Source organism: Phymastichus coffea, unplaced genomic scaffold (genome assembly GCF_024137745.1).
Source record: "Phymastichus coffea isolate CEN01 unplaced genomic scaffold, Cenicafe_Pcof_1.1 PCOF00008, whole genome shotgun sequence".
Classification (NCBI taxonomy): Eukaryota; Metazoa; Arthropoda; class Insecta; order Hymenoptera; family Eulophidae; genus Phymastichus; species Phymastichus coffea.
In genome coordinates, this window is record NW_026706819.1 from 703,261 (window position 1) to 721,734 (window position 18,474).

Here is an 18,474-nt window from a genome sequence, read left to right on the forward strand (position 1 = left end):
TGTGGACTAACGACTGAAGTTTAATGATGTTGTTTCTTTTATGTAAATCCAAATCATAATTCATCAAAATTACGGTATCTGAAAATTGGCGGACAAAGTTCTTCCATATGCGAAATCCAAAAACATCAAGTGGCTGAATTTTTCCCGTTGTGCCAGTCGGTATTTTTTTAAAATTTATAATTTTATCACGTGGAGTTACAGTTTCTATGGCACTGTCACAATGACCGCTCCAGGAGTCAAGCAACAGCATCGTATTGGAACCTACATTAGGGAAATATACTTTTTGCAGCCATATTTTAAAGAGATCTAAAATCAAAAATCTTATTTGTAAAATCATTTATAATGACATTAATTGTAACTAGATGGGATTATGTATACCTGTAGTCAACTTTCCAGATGTAGATGCTTCTACGTAAACATTTTCGGGTCTAAATAAAGTGGTTTCAACAATGGGTCCAAACTCACCGCTAGATTCCTTCAAAACTAAAAAGAGTGGTGACAGTAATTCTCCTGTGGCTGATATGAGTGGCTGTATAGTATAACTGTGGGTTGTTGAAGAAACTGACTGTACTAAACACTGTACCTGCTTTTCTCCTTCAACCGCTAGCGTTCTTCCGGAGTGCATTTCCAGTTGGAATCCGCTCTGATCAGAATTAAACACATTATGAATTCCAATTATTCTTATGCCTGCTTTAACATCAGCAATAAAAGTATTTGCTTTAATCGTTAGTTCTGAATTACTTTCTAGTGTTTTCTTGGTTATAAACTTATTTATTTTCCGGGATACTATTCTATGAGCTTTCTTGAATTTACAAAGCCAGTTATCCGAAGCTTTGAATCTTACATCTTCTGATCCTATAATCTTTTGAGCTTGCAATGCCCATCGACGTATGTCACGATCATGAATGATGTAACCAGCGTCTACTGCTGCTTTAAAATTATCAAAAGTGTACTGACAAATTCTTGCAATTTTTTCTCTATAAGTACCACCTTTGTTGACTGTATGAGCCCAACGTTTCAACTGACTCACAGATGAAACTTTCTTAAATTTTTGACGTACACTTTCAACACTTAAATTTTTTTTTTGCCACTTCTCCAGTATTCTACGGCTCTTTGCTTATATTCAAAACTGACATCTTCATTATCTTTGGTAAAATGGTCGGTGGGTGCTTCGAAATCGTCAGGAAAATGGTGTTGAACTTCATCTTCTACTATTTTTGCAGCATGATCTTTGTAATCTTCTTGAAAATCTAATGTATCTTCAACGATCATACCCACTTCATTGAAATCATTCACGGAATCTATTAAAATGCTTTTAATTCTTTCCGACAATTGAATCTCTTTATAATTTGTCTCACTTTCAGGTATTTGTAGAGTTCGAAAGTAAGCTAATAATAAATTTAAAACGTTCAGAGCGTTAATTTTCATTTTTTAATCTGAAATAAAAAAAAAATATATATATATATATCTTATATATCTTCTATTATATTAAACAAAAGGCGCGAAATTCTCCGTGCGTCCGTCCATCCATCCGTCCCCTTTTTTTCCTTATTTTTCCTCTGTATAGGTCTCTCCTGATATCGCTGGGGAATAAGAAATAAACTGAATAACAAATAAACAAATTAGGATAAAAACAAATAAATAAACAAACTGATAAGTAAACAATAATGATAAACAAACTTATAGAAAACATTCATGAAAAAAATTAATTAATAAATTAAAAAGTAAACATATTAATTAATAAACAATAATAATAAACAAATCAATAAGTAAACAATAATTATAAACATCATTAATTAATAAATCCTCATAATCAGTGTAATTTCAATTTTTTTAATAACAAATATTAAAAAGCCGTAAAATTATTTGCATATAAAAAATAATTTTATAGTTATACTTACGTAGCAGGTACTACGAAATACGAATTAACGGAATAGTATCTTATTATTATTTGTACTTATAATCTTATATTCTTATTACTATTTATTATGCTGTTAGTTCAATAGTCGATACAATACGTCCAACAACAAGAAAGTTGTGTTGGCTACTGATGAAGAATTACTTACTCATATTTATCAATCATGAAAATAACAGACAATCGTCAGAGACGCTGATAGTAGGACGTAAATAAAATTCTGATAATACTATCATTCATATACCAAAATTTTTGCGCATCCGAGAAACTATACTTATCTTCTAGGTATACTTATAATATTATATTATTCTTGACTTGTTTTTTTATATAATAAAAGTTATTTATTTTTTGATAGAATTAATAAACGATAAAACGTAAAAAATTTAAAAGAGAGCAACAAAATAGCTATGGAATCATAGCTTATTTGATTTAGAAGAGATTGCAACGATATGTCAGAAACTTTTTTTAGGATGGTTTTTCAACATTGAGGGTGGTTTTGAAAATAAGTTTGAACAGGTAAATTTTTTATTCTTATTCTATCCACGGTAATATTTTTTCCAATTTTTTTAAGCTTATTATGAACTTTTTTTCAAAAATAGGTATAAAGAAGGTAAAAATTTCGATGACAGAAATTAGGGGTTGCAACCCTTGTGGTCGAAACTGCACGAGATAGTTGTTTTTGTACAGTATAAATGATACTTAACAAATTTTACACTAAATTATCAACACCACCTGTAATGTATTGAAAACAATTTTTTAGGGGTGGTTTTTCAACTTTAAGGGGGTAGTTTGAAAAAAGCTTGACTAGATTAACTTTATTTTTGTATTTTATGTAGGGTAATATTTTTTCCAATTTTTTTCGGGTTATTTTAATTTTTTTCATAAAAATAGCCATGAAATAGATAGTATTTTAAATAAAAAAAATAAGGGTTGCATCCCTTGTGGTCGGAATTGCATGTGCTAGTTTGCTTTTCACATGAGAAGTGATATGAAATTTGTTTGGTCGTAAAATATCAATTAGATGCTGAGATACATTGGAAAATCTATTTTTGGGGGTGAACTTTGAGGGTTGTTTTCACCCCCTCAAAGTGTTTTTCCGCCGATAAAAAAAAATACGTATTTCTTATTTTTTGATGAACTATAACATATCAAAAGATTATTGAAATCGGTGAGGTCGGGTTGGGGGGGGTTTCCTTGTTAGTAACACTTTTGCCCAAACTTTTGGGAGTTTAGCTCGTCGTATTAATAGTAAGAAGTTTGGTTTGATTTAAACATATAGAGTCGCCTCTTGCTTGGGATCTAGTATGTGACCTCTAGCGGAATAACTTATAACTAATACCTGTACATATGAGATTAAATCCGCATTTCTTATAGTTGAAGACAAATCATAGTAGTAATTACAATCTCACTTTTTCAATTTCGCATGTAATAATGATAAAAAATAATTAAATTATGTTTACATGTTACGAACAGGCCCATCATAATATCTAATATTTATTAGATTATTAGAATTTATTTTTTGAGCTCATCATATATTTACAGTTAGGATAGATGTTGATACTTGAGCATATTTTACTTCTACCACTATAATTATTGCTGTTTCTACTTGGATTAAAATTTTTAGATGATTAGCATCTATAAATAGAATAAAAATTGAATTTAATATTAGAAATTTATGATTATTAGATTTTATTTTTCCATTTACTATTGGTGGACTAACTGGAATTATTTTATCTTATTCATTAATTAATATTTTTTTACATGATACATATTACGTAGTAGCTCATTTTCAATGTTTTATCAATTTATGCTATTTTTAGAAGATTTATTTACTGATTCTCTATATTTATTGGATTACCAATAAATAAAAATTGATTAAAAATTCATTTTTTCATATTTATTGGTGTTAATTTAACTTTGTTCCTTTAACATTTTTTAGGTTTATTAGGTATACCACGTTGATACTCTGATTATCTAGATTCATTTATATGTCGGAATATGATTTCATCTATTGGATCAATTATTTTTATATTTAGAACATTTTTTTTCTTTATTATGTCGGAAAGATTTATTAGTTATCGAATAATTATTTTGATATTTACTATTAATAATTCTATTGAATGAATTATACCTACTCCCCAAGGATGCATTTATTAATGAAATTTCTAAAATTTACATTAGATAAATTTCTAATATGGTAGATTAGTTTAATAGATTTAAATTCTATATATATAACGTGCAACGATTACCGAAAATCGTTCGACTCGCGCGAGGTTAATAAGCGGCTGAACGAGAAAAGCCGCGATCGGTTCGCGAGAGAGAGAGGGCGCGTAGGGGTAATGACCGGGAGGGGAGAGTTCAACAGGCAGTATGACTGTGTCACTCAGTCCGTCTGCATCGAGCTAACCTGTTCCTTCGTGCCGTCATCGCGTTTCTTTTGTGGCGCGAGATTAGCGTCGAGAACTTGAGTGCGGTGTGCTGAGTGCGGCGAGAGCAGCAGCATCAGCAGCAACAGCAGCAACAGCAGCAGCAGCAACAGCAACAACCGTAGCAGCAACAACAACAGCAATAACAGCGGAGTGCAGCGAGTGGCGGAGCAGCAAATTAGCGACGCGTGCATCGGATACGGTTGGCCACCGTATCCTCATCGTTCTCGCGGTAGGTGCACCTTCCCTTTTTATTGTTGTCAGCGTGCGATTCCGCGCAGCGTGCGCGAAGAAATTGTTTGTTGCGCGCGAGCGGTTAGTTCGCGGCGATCGCGGTTTTCTCTCTCTCTCCCATCTAGCGTGTATTGTCATTCGCGTTTGCGTGCGCAAGACTCTCGGCAAATCCCCCGTGTACTTGGTTAATTTGAATAAAGCGATCAATCGTTATTTCATAATCGAGTCATTGCTTTGTCATTCCTTTGTCCGGAGTTCGCGTTTGTTGACGTTCGATTCAAATAAGCCGGTATCGTAGCACGGATCACGCGGATATCGGTAGACGAGAATCGCCAACATAGTTTCGAGCAGCAGCCGCAGGAGCGCTGCTAAGCAGGAGCGACAGCGCCGCCAAGTGGCGAGTTGGGGAACCCAACTCGGATTGACGAGGAGACTCTGCGCAGGCGCACTCCCGGGCAAGGTAGGTTGATGTGCTTCGAGCACATAGATAACTAGGCGTCGTTTGGCCATCATATAGGTACATTCAAGGGATATTATAGGTTAAACGGCAGCCTGTTACAAACGAAATTATTTTTAGAAATTTAAATTTAAGGGTAAATTACAAGATTTTAATTCTCTAATTCGAAAAAATATAATTATATTTTATGATCATACCAATTTCATTATAATATTAATAAATAATTATATTAATCGGTTTTTATTATATAGCTAAATAATTGAAATAAATTGAACTATTATTCTAATTTTATTTTAATCTTTATTGCTATTGCATCATTAGAAAACTTTATATTTAATAGCTGAAATATCAGCTAATTTTGAATTTGATTTAAAAAGAACATATTGCTTATTCCACTTTATCTTAATTAGGCTTAATAATAATAATTTTAGGATTTAAAAAAATTGAACTAGCTTTTTTCCATTTAATTTTTTTTTTACAAGGAGTTGCGGAATTCTTTTTGCGGATTCCCCAGTCTTGCTGATTGAGGGGTTATGTGGACCCCCCCCCCCCCAAATCAGGCCTACCCACTAACCCGTCATCTTCTTAGTGTCCTTCCCCCAGCCAAGCACTATGTTAATATTACTTCTGACTTGAGGTTCTGTCTGCGTTCGTCTATTCGTGTCGTTCCTCCGTATCTCGTTACGTCGCGTCACTTCGTATGCTCAGTCATCTGCCAGGCAGTCGTCCACGTTCTTACGACGTCTAAGTATAGTTTCTGTATAGGTCGCTACCTAAGCGACTAAGCGCCACCATTCGGATCATGCAGCATCACGGCCACAATGTTATCGTGGGTGATGCTGCCGACTGTTCCTTCCAGTTCCTGTCTGAGTCTTGTCCAGCGGTCACACGCGAAAAACGTGTGTTGTGCGTCGTCTCGTTCGTATCTCTGTTCATATTGTGAAGATACCGTAGGAAGTACCCGTGACTGGTCAAGAGCTGAGTGACGAAAAATTCACATCGTCAAATTTTCTTCCGAGCCACAGCCTCAAGTCCCGTATCAATTGTCTCGTCCAGTTACCACATCGTTCCTCTGTCCATCGGCCTTGCCAAATATCAATTGTCTTGTCGCGCTCAGCGATTGTCGCGTTCTTTCGTCCTATGTCCGCGCTACTCCCGTAAATCCTTTTGCGTTCAAAGGCCAGAAGATCCACGGGTATTACGCCAGCCACCACCAAAACAGCCTGCGCAGAGACTGTTCGGTAGGAGCAAGCGATTAACAGTGCACTATGTCTCTGTACCATCATCATCGACTTACAGTATTTCTTTGTCTTCAGGGAGTCTGCCCATATTTCCACGCCGTATAGAAGGATCGAGTGAGCTATCGCTATTAACAGTCGTCGTTTTTCCGATCTCGATCCCGTCGTATTTGCCATCAGGCGACTCAAGGATTCTCAATCCTCTCTGCCGCTTTCCGGGTTGTTTTCTGTATATGAGGTCATTTTCATATATCGAGGGTTACCCCAAAGTACTCGACTTCCTTCTTGATCTCCATCTAGCATGTCCCCACCCTCATGTGCAGTATCGTCTGTATGCGTCTTCTCGTGAGAAACATCAGTTCCGTTTTTTCTGTTGCGAGTTGTAGTCCGTGGTCTGTCATCCATTGTTCGACTCGTCTCATGGTCTGGTTCAACGTTAGCTGCGCCAGCTCGTGGGGGCCTCTTTGTAATCAACTCCGCACGTCATCAGCGTAGCCGACGAGGATTACTCCGAGCAGCATCCCAAGCCGAAGCAAGATATCATATAAGCCATTCCACAAGTCAGGTCCTAGTATCAAAAAAAAAACATAAGATATGCACAGATAATATCAAAACAAAATGATCAGAGTGAGATAGAAATATCAGAACAAACAGTTTTTCCAGCAGAGCTAAGTGAAATACCATCGAAGTAAACAAAAATTGTCAACTCGAACACATGATAGGCAGTTGATGCAAAGAATGGATACTATGTTAAATATTTTAATTGTACTACTGAATAAATTGGCATAACGAGCAGTGTAAAATTCGCTATCTGGCCTTATGCAGAGGCACCTTGAATTAAAAGCATTTTTAATCTATGAAAATATAGACATCATGTGAATATTAGAAACACACATTACATGTAAAAACTATCTTAATATACCAAACTACACTCTATAACAAAACCAAGCACCCGCTTAACGAAGCACACTGAGATACTGAGATTATAAATGAAACAAAAATAAACCACTGCATCCACACTTACACTAGTAAAATCTACTTATAAGCAACCAGTGTAATCATCAAGGATAAAAACGGACCAACGACAATATCAGTTATTTACTTTATTCCAAATTAAACAATTACAAATAAATATAATAGTACTCTGTTATGAGGAAAGCCATCGAAAATAAACATTACTGCATTGATGTATTTCTGGATGTCGCCGAGGGTTCGGACAAGGTTTAGCATAAAGGGCTACTGCACAAGCTCAAGAGATTTTTTCTTCAACTCCAGTATGAATTGTTATAGTCTTATTTACACAATAGAACCTATCAAATTAAAATCAATAAAAACGTATAAAAACATCAGTTAATAAAAGCAGGAGTGTGGCAGGGCAATGTTCTAGGTCCAACACTATCCGTTATACACCTCGGATCTACCAAAGTCTACTCATATTTTGACAGGAACATATGAAGATGATCCGAAAATTTTGAACAGTATACCCAGAGGCAGCAATAGCAACCAAAGATTACAAAACTACATAAAAAATCACCATAAAAATTGTAAAGTAAAAGAAAGCAAATCAATAAACACGACATTTAGACTTCAAAAAGATACCTATCCTTCTATTTTATGAGACGATAAATACGAGATGTGTTCGAAAAGTAAGGTGACTTTGTATTTTTAAGAAAAAATATTTATTTATTTATCAATATTTATGTTGTCCCCTTTAAAGTAATCCCCCTCAGATACAATACACTTATGCCAACGGTTTTTCCAATCCTCAAAGCACTTCTCATAAGCACTTTTCGGTATAGCCTTGAGTTCTTCCAGCGATGCAGTCTTTATCTCTTCAATCGTTGCAAATCTCCGTCCTTTCATAGGTCTCTTTAGTTTTGGGAACAAGAAAAAGTCACATGGGGCCAAATCCGGTGAATATGATGGCTGAGGCATGATTGTGGTGTTGTTTTTGGCCAAAAAATCTCTCACAAACAAAGATGAGTGAGCAGGGGCATTATCGTGATGCAAAAGCCATGAATTGTTTTTCCACAATTCTGGGCGTTTTCTTCGTATTGCTTCTCGCAAACGGCGCATAACTTCAAGATAATACTGTTTATTGACCGTACATCCATATGGTAAGAACTCCTGATGCACCACGTCATGGTAATCGAAGAAAACAGCGAGCAAAACTTTGACATTTGATCTAATTTGGCGTGCTTTTTTCGGTCTTGGCTCATCTGGGCTCTTCCATTGGGATAATTGGACTTTGGTTTCGATATCATAATCATATACCCATGATTTGTCACCAGTTATGACCCTTTTTTAGTAAATCTGGGTCGTCGTTGACGTCATTCAACAGTTCTTGAGCGATGCTCATGCGACGGTTCTTTTGGTCAAAATTTAACAACTTCGAAACAAGCTTCGCTAACACACGTCTCATGCCCAAAACGTTAGAAAAAATTTCATGGCACGAGCCAAGCGATATACCAACATCCTCAGCAACTTCTCTGATAGTGATTCGACGATTTTCCAGAACAATTTTCTTCACTGCTTGAACGTTTTCATCAGTTGTTGACGTGCTTGGGCGTCCAGAGCGAGGCTCGTCATTGGCATCTTCCCGGCCATCTTGGAAGAGTTTATACCACTTGTAAACATTTTTTTTACTCAGAACAGTTTCACCGTATGCCACCGTCAACATTTCAAGTATTTCGGAGCACTTTATTTTATTTTTTACACAAAATTTGATGCAAATCCTTTGATCCATATTTTTCGATAGCAAGAAATCGCCGAGCACGCAAAACACTTATAACCTTTACGCCTTTCACAACCAAACAAAAAATGCTATATACTTGAAACTTGGTACAGATGTTCGGGAAGAGTGTACCAACATAACAAAACAAAAAAATGGATAATCGAAAGTACGTTGCACGTGAAATTTGAAAATTCACCTTACTTTTTGAACACACCTCGTATATCAAGAGGGAAAAAGAGAGAGAGTGAATACGAAAGGACCTATCACTCTCGTTATAAAGTATAATTATTCTTTTATTCTTTTATTAACTATTAATATAGAACGCATATTGTAGTTTACTTTCAAAGTTATTATTTTTGAAAAATATATTTATTTTATATAAGATATTGTTGTTGTATTTTCGTCTCTTCTGAATCTGCGCTTCCAATAAATTGTGTGAATAGAAAATCATAGAAAAACTACAGACAAAAATCATATTTAATATTTTTTCGAAAGCTTTAACTTATTGTACGTATGGCATTTATGATGCTTTTAGATTTATATCTGGTATATTACATTTCAGTTTTTTTCATTATGTGGTAGACAGTATTTTTAATAAACCGCGTTATGCAATTATTTTTTTGAAAAACTAAAAAATTGATTATTTATGGAAGTATTTGACTATGAATTTAATAAACGCTTTTCTTCTTTGAATTATCATTTCTTGGGATGTTTCATATCGATATTTTTTCATCTAATATAAAATTTACATGATTATAAATTTTTCTATAAATATGTTATTGTATTTCAAAGAAATCGTTCTTCTTATTTTTATACCTATTTGAAAAATAACATATCTAAATATCATACTAATTCTTTTAAATTAATCAAATTTCAATCAAAATTCTAGGTATTGCCTTTTTTGCTACGAAGAAATAAAGAAGACGTGTTACAGGACCTACCACCAAAGATTACTCAAGATTATTACTGTGATCTTTCAGTTTTGCAAAAAACTCTTTATGAAGATTTCAAATTATTACATTCAGCATCTTTAATAAATAACGCAACTGTGGCAGATAATGCTCATGGCGGACACGTGTTTGAAGCTTTAAGATATCTCAGAAATGTCTGCAACCATCCAAAACTTGTTTTGAGTCCAAAGCATCCTCAGTATCAAACGGTAGTTATCAATTATATATATATATATATAATCATGAGATGAACTTATTAAATGAGAGTGTCTTGAGCTAAAATATATACTCGTGTTTTTCACAATAATTTGTACTTTTTAGAAAATTATAGCTCATAACATGCAAAATAATAAATATAATATAATACTAACAAACTCGATGTAATTACAGTTGTAATATTCAAAGATATTTATTAGTGTGATGTTATGGATTTCATAATGTTATCTGCTTCAAACTATAAAGCAAATGCACATTCACAATAATATTAACAAATTAAGTTTAGTAATGTAATCTGACTGATATATCAAGTTTCTATGCAAATTAATCATAATTTCATGTATAATTCGTTCATATTTCATATATTTTACAATTTTGATAACATAAATTGAGAAAACATTTGCATTAGTCATTTTTGTAAAACTTCTTTTAAAAGTATCAACTATTTCATCCATTATCGATAGAATTAATTAGAATTCCATTTACAAATTACATTCGATATAATTATTCAAAAGTATTCAAACATCTCCTTATCATCAAGTTTAAAAAACAATTAAATACTCAAATTTGTTTAGTTGATTTATAAACCATTTGAACTTTATTAATAAAATGAAGGTGAAATCTTTTCATTATTATTAAGAATTCAATAAATCAAAATATGTGTAAAAAATATGTCATAATATCCAAAATTCTAGCAAGAATTTTTAAATAGAACCTAAGGCACTCTTAAAAATATATATCTTTAAGTATATTATTGTGATTTAGTAAAAATTATAAACGACTATTGTTTTAGCTAATACTGATTTACAGTATAACCATTTACGGATTCTGCTCATTCTACTGATTCCATTCGCCCAACTATATCCTTTGCCCGATTCAATTTGCCAAATTCTATTTGCCCAACTTTAGTTATCCGATAATACCTATTAACCGATTAAAAATAAAATGTAAGTCACTGTAGCTATATTAGATTAGTGTTTGTTTATCTTGGTTCAGTCTACGGTTTTCTACTACTTCCGACTACTTTTGTAAATTCCGCCATGGATTTGGATCTTACTAAACTCCGATTACTCGACCGTAAATTACTGTTCAACGGTTTTACATTCGTACGCTAGTACCAAGGTCAAGGAGAAAATGAATTGAGCATGCCAAAGACTATAGCGCGGTGAATGCTCTATTTAACTAATTAATATTCAGCGTAAAGACGATATAGTTATTGTTAAAAAAGGAAAACAACATGATCACCTGGCTAATCTAGAAGAGGCACCAACTATTCATCAAACCTGATTTGAAAAAGAAAGCTGAAGAATACTCCGAATTACCACCAGCGTAGGTTATATTTTTTGCATGAGAAAATTTTTTCAAAATATATTTCACGTTCATTAGATGTTACATATATATATCTTGAAGGTTTGACACTCAATGTTCTAAGCAAATTACTAGAGAGAACATCTTAATAAGTTATTACGAAAACCTCGCTGATGTTATTTACCTGAAAATCCAAAAACTATACTTCAATAAGGTAAAATTCCGAATCGGTTCAAAATAATATTGGCTAGTAAGTAGTTTTCGTTATACGGCTCGATAAAAGATTATATCATCACACACATTAGGGCTAGAAGACTAGTAGTTTTTGAAAATGCGCGTAACAAGAAGTTATTGACTTCCTTTACTGTCTATTATTTATTTAGTTATGTATTACTCGACATTATTTTTCAATTGCTATTGTTGACAAATTTTAATAATTATAGGTTCAGAAATGAAACCAAAACGACGGTAAACGGGTGATCCTATTCAAATCGCATTTCTTTCATTTAGACTCTGACGTTATCGAAAGATTTAGTTTAATTCAAAAAATTTGTGGAACTGATGCTTGCTAACTAAGGCTGTGTTTCCGATAGATTACATTATCTCTGCCTTTGAATCACTGCAAGACTAAGGGCTAGAGAGCGATAAGTCCGATTAATATCATTATTTCAACGATAATTATGTCAGTTGTCCATCTCGTGTTCTAACAAGATATTCCATAGCTGTATAGAACCAATACGAAACTATACTACAAGGTCTGTAGCGCACGAACAGTATCAGTGAAGGATACGTAACATACTGTTTGATTCCCTTATAGTTTTTTTAAATGATAAAATTTTGTAATAATGGAAAGAAGGGACATAGTGAAAACGGAAAATTTACTTAATTTTAATTATATTCAGCAACGTTTCGTCAGCACATTTGCTGACCTCTTCAGACTTTATTAACAGAAAAACAACAAATTAACAATAAAGTTGCAAATGTAATTTTAATGGCATATAATTATATGTATATGTATGTACCTGATTTCTCTCGTAGTCAAATTGCTATAGGCTAAAACGAATAGCTCGTAGCCAGTCACGTTACAATATAGTAAAAAACCAAGTATTTCAACACATATACAGGGTGATTCAAAAACATATGTAAGTATGGATTCCGTTGGATTCGTCTTAAAAAGTTATTCAAGACGCCATTATTAGTTTTTTTTCCGATAATTGGATAATTAGATAATTAACTTGAAAGATCGACCAATCAACGCGCGGCTTTAAAAGCCAGAGCGAGCACGGAGCGGCTAGGGGGGCTAGCAAGCGCGCGCCGCGGCTATATGGAAGCGGTGCTCAACCTTGATGCGCGACATGAGCTCTCCAAGCCGATAGACTCATATTCATTTTATAGATCGAGTCCTATCGATTGATCGACAATAATATAAAATTATGAAGACGCACGATTAATTGACAAAATCAATAATTCAATTATAATTATTTCATAGACCAAGTAAATAATATAGCATCACATACGCTTTAATCCATGCGAAAAGCAGCGCCCAAAAGCCAGATTGTTAAATGATAAATTCGTCAACGTGATTATTCGCACCAAGATTATGGTAATTACAAGACTGCAATCATGTAATTACGTCACTTGTAGAGTGATGTTCTTGGGGTTAGGTTCTGAGTGTCAGTCCTCAAAAAAGTCCTCGAAAAAGTCCTCTTATTATCAATAATTATTAATTAATTTCAGCAAATAGGTGTTTGTCGCAGTACTTAATTGCAATTCAACATTGTTACTTAAGACTAGGGAATCAATAATAAATTTATATGACGCAAAAATACCGAAATCTTATGATTAATTATTTGTGAATTCGTCTGATTTATTATGAAACTACTATGGCTGCTAAAACACTATTTAGTTTTTTTTTATAATATTAATTACAATATTTGTTTAATTTTGAACACTATGATTTGATTCGGAGCTTAAAATGAATATTAATTTATTTATTTAACATTATTTTAATAGACTCATCTTAACGGCCTTAAAACGAAAATAGAAATTTTCCAGTATTTCGGGGAGAAATTTTCTCAGAAAAATTTACGCAACTCCAGGCTAGTCGAAAAATTAACCTGACACTCAGAACCCAACCCCAAGAACATCACTCTACAAGTGACGTAATTACATGATTGCAGTCTTGTAATTACCATAATCTTGGTGCGAATAATCACGTTGACGAATTTATCATTTAATAATCTGACTTTTGGGCGCTGCTTTTCGTATGGATTAAAGCGTATGTGATGCTATATTATTTACTTGGTTTATGAAATAATTATAATTGGATTATTGATTTTGTCAATTAATCGTGCGTCTTCATAATTTTATATTATTGTCGATCAATCGATAGGACTCGATCTATAAAATGAATATGAGTCTATCGGCTTGGAGAACTCATGTCGCGCATCAAGGTTGAGCACCGCTTCCATATAGCCGCGGCGCGCGCTTGCTAGCCCCCCTAGCCGCTCCGCGCTCGCCCTGGCTTTTAAAGCCGCGCGTTGATTGGTCGATCTTTCAAGTTAATTATCTAATTATCCAATTATCGGAAAAAAAACTAATAATGGCGTCTTGAATAACTTTTTAAGACGAATCCAACGGAATCCATACTTACATATGTTTTTGAATCACCCAGTATATATTCTTCATCTTTCATCCCTTCCTCATCGATCTTAATAAAGGCTTATAAATATGACTAAGTATTGTATATCCTCTTTTCTATTTAAAGTGTTTTTATGTAAGCCGATGTGCAACATTTCGGATATTCTGTGTTTCTTATAATTCTTTTCTTAATTCGATATCTTAGCTTTGTCCCAGTCAAATTCCTGCGAGAGAGTTCTTCTATGTGTAGCTACTACTGTATCTGAGTCAATGTTTGAAAGTATATTTCAACATATTGTAACGGGGTATGACCGTTTAATAAATTATATCGCGCGATTACCTTGAAAAGACACGCGAAATTGTCAAAGCTCACTGCTATTACGGGAGAGCACGAGAAAGCATACGCCGGTCAACCGATAATCATTTATAACCTAAGCTAAATTGAGTGGAAGCTATGTGAGATGAGGGAATTAATGAAAACACTTGTTAGTAAGGTAAATCGGATCTTTTATTATCCCTCAAAACTCACAATAGGTCGGCCCGCGCGTTTGTTTACATGCACGCTCGCTCGCCGACATCACACTTTGCCGGTACGCTCGCCGCTCTTAGTTGCTAGAGCCGTTACATGCACGCATCGAATGTTAGAATCGGGTTATTATTAATATAATCGCGATCGCGAAACTAAGCTGGCCAGCTTACCTTTTACTTGCAGGCGGTTGAAAAAAAACCACGGATACCTCGCACAGCACGGGACAGTTTTAATATTGTTTTATTGTCCGCGAGACGCGAATGCGCGCACACACTGGTTTCGCCCTCGATGGCGAAACCTCACACACTCTCTCTCTCTCTCTCGTTCGTAGCTGGGTAGCTCCTTAGCGGCAGCACTCCTGGATCACTAATTATAGCTGTTTTTAAGGCGTGTGGATGTCAAGGGCACGTGGATTGGCGGCGATAGTAGCGATAGCGGGCGGACACTAGGATGGTCTAGACTCCACTGGTTCAAATCTTGTCGCGCGCGTTCCGTCTGCTCGCGTGCCGAATTCCTTCGTTACCTATTCTGTCCCCCCGGCAGGTGCTGCCCTCACATGCAGCAATTAAGCTAAATGGTCAGCGCTAATTTGACGTTTACCGTCACAATATATAAATATTTTAAAATATGTCACATATAAAATAATAAATATAGAGATAGTTGGAAACATATTGATATCATTATATTTACAGTTTGAAACATTTATTGATTTTTTTTGCATTATAATGTTATTTTTCATTAAATGGCATTCTTTGAAGTTCAAATTGAAAAATCTGAACTCGCCGTCATAAGAATTTTATTAGATGAAAATTAATTATTTTACTCTATAAATTTACCACGCAGTGTATTAATTCATTTAATCTGATCAATTATTTCAATCACATGTTAAAGCATATATTTTTTTGAGCAACAATTGATATAAATAAAGTTGTGATTCAATTGACTTACGAGTATTCCACACTTGTCTCTCATACTAAGTACAGTAAATAATTTTTAATGAGGAATAATACAGTCTTGATAATGTATTTTTCTCATATATAATCAAATATTCGAATTTATTTACTCCAAGCACTAAAAGAAATGATCAAACGATCAATGATTTAGTAAGTAATAGAAGAATATGTAACCTTTGTTGAATTCTTTTAAATTCAATCTCTTCAAATTATTTTATAATTTGACGAATAAACGGTTCTTTTAATGTAATGTTCCGTTGACTTTTTCTGTTAGGATTTATTGCTATATTATTTATAACGAGATGAATAATTAAAAAAAATTACGTTGTTTAAATCTGAGCAAAAAAAATATCAAATATTGAGGGAGATTAATGTTTTTGTTTCAGGTAATTAATATGTTGAAACAACAACACAGCACTCTTGCTGATATCGAGCATGGAGCAAAACTTCCAGCATTGAAGCAATTACTACTGGACTGCGGCATTGGACTCGCTCAACAGCACCAACAACATCAATCAGTAACTAGCACACATAATTCTGTTTGTAGTACAGTTATAGATAATCAACAATCCCAAACACAACTGGTCAGTCAGCATCGAGCACTGATATTCTGCCAATTAAAGGCTATGTTAGATATAGTTGAATATGATTTATTACGGGTTCATCTGCCAAGTGTTACTTACCTTCGATTAGATGGTAGTGTCCCAGCAGCACAGCGTCACTCTATTGTAGCCCGTTTCAATGCCGATCCGTCGATCGATGTGTTGCTTTTAACAACTCAAGTAGGAGGCCTGGGATTGAATCTCACCGGAGCAGATACGGTGATATTTGTTGAACATGATTGGAACCCTATGAAGGATTTACAAGCTATGGATCGTGCGCACCGCATTGGTCAAAAGAAAGTTGTTAATGTTTACAGACTCATTACGCGACAGACACTTGAAGAAAAAATTATGGGTTTACAAAAATTCAAACTACACACTGCAAACACTGTAATTTCCACTGAGAATTCTTCCCTCGAAACTATGAGGACAGAACAGGTAGGTAATATCATCATTTGCTTGTTAATATCACCAAAATATCATTTCCGAGGGTAATTTTTCAGACGAAAAGTTAGTATTTGCCCTATTTCCTTAGTTCCAACATAAGTTTTGTCGGTTGATACAATTATGAAAAATAACTGATCTTACAGTAGTAGATATTTTAGTGATGTCATTTTCATTTCCAAGAACTTACGAAGAGATTTTTATATTCAGGGCAAAAAATTAATGCAAACTTTGTCATTTCCTTTTAGAAAGTATTGAATAATTTTATTTAAAATTTTGATTAGTACAATCCTCAAGATTTAAAAAAACCCATCACGAGTTGTTGATATTCCGTTCGGTATTTGATCCATTGACTTTGCTAGGCGTAAGCTCTGGTCATGGTTTACAGCAGATAAATTCGCTTCCATTTGTCCTCCTGAGAGCAATTCCTAGCCAAGGAGCTGAAATATCTCGGTGACCCTATTAGTCCCTAATAGTATTAGAAATAGTCACGAAATGCACACTCTTCTCTTGATGTTGCCGGGTTGCTGTTAGTTGGTTCTGGTAGTTTTCGTTCTAGGCGCTTTTCACAAGTGCATATACGTTGTTCTCAACATACCGATATGCTCGGATGCCTCCACCATTCTAATGACGTGGAACAGCTGGCTCAGCCTCGCCATCTCGATAATCTCGACGATTCGTCCCGATATCGCGCTTTTACGATGGATATTTGTCTGGGCTGCTTTCATCCATTCTTCTGTTGTCATTATTCTGTGGCTCATACCTTGCAGCATCTGAACCTCAGTGAGAGTTGAGATTGCGTATCGTCAAGTGTCTTCAATCAACTGGATTTATAATCTTTGAAGGAGATGTTCTCATATCGACCCTACAAATACGATTCAATCCACAGGATAGACACTTTCAAAAAACCCATGTCAAAGCTTATGCAGTAATTTAGAAGGTAGGATAGTGGGAAATATTTTGCTCAAATCAAACAATATCAACAAGGATACTTTCTTTTTGTTAATATCCATTCGCATGTCATCTGTTAGTTTAAGTAAGGTCGTTTACGCATTATGGTGCTTTTAATATCCGATCTGAAGAGGATAAAAAATATTGTCATTGTTTAGATCCTATATAAAAACACTTTTTACAAAATAAAAAATTGCGTGAATGCTTTTATAAATACGTTATATAAATATTTTATAAATACGTTATACATTTTATTATACTCGTACGTTATCTTTCAGTATTATCTTTCATTTAACAATAAAAAAAATAACGCATTCATTACGTTTGTTACGTTATTACTACGCTTTTTACTAGTAATACTCTTACTATTATATTACCAGCCTACTCTACTATTCCACTATTCTACTTGTTATTACTTTTCTTTTTATAATACACTATTTAAATTAATCTTATTTAAATATTTTTACAATTGTTTCTAAACTTTTGAAACAAGTAAAATCTATCTATAGAACTGTATCTATCTATAGAAATAGGATGAATACTGTAAATTATTTTCAGACGATGTACATAAATTACACAAGCCGACAAGGAAAAAAACCCAGAAACAAGACAGTACGTTCCCAAAGGTTTTTGGTGCGCTGAAACCGAATCGGACCTCAGAATTGCTCCATCACCCTGGGTTTTCGAGAAAACCTAACCTAACAGTTCAAAAAACACGATTTTTCACTATATTTCGCGTAGTATTACGTCGTAAGCCAATTTTATTTAAAAAAAACGAGTAATGCTATCTCAAAGTACTACTCTTACCCTTCATAACCCTTTTTTCAGATTTAAAAAATCTTTTTTTTCCATCGAGATATCGTAGATTGAATTTGAG

At 34.2% G+C, this 18,474-nt stretch overlaps 1 protein-coding gene across 4 annotated transcripts in view; it reads left to right on the plus strand.

Moving 5' to 3' along the window:
• LOC131669856 (TATA-binding protein-associated factor 172) overlaps positions 1-18,474 on the plus strand; it is a 271,140-nt gene that overhangs the window by 188,773 nt on the left and 63,893 nt on the right. For all 4 annotated transcript variants that reach the window (XM_058945047.1, XM_058945055.1, XM_058945063.1 and 1 more), the window contains 2 exons: positions 9,894-10,163; positions 15,987-16,640. In XM_058945047.1, coding sequence (XP_058801030.1) covers positions 9,894-10,163; positions 15,987-16,640 — 924 coding nt within the window. The remainder of the gene's footprint in view (positions 1-9,893; positions 10,164-15,986; positions 16,641-18,474) is intronic.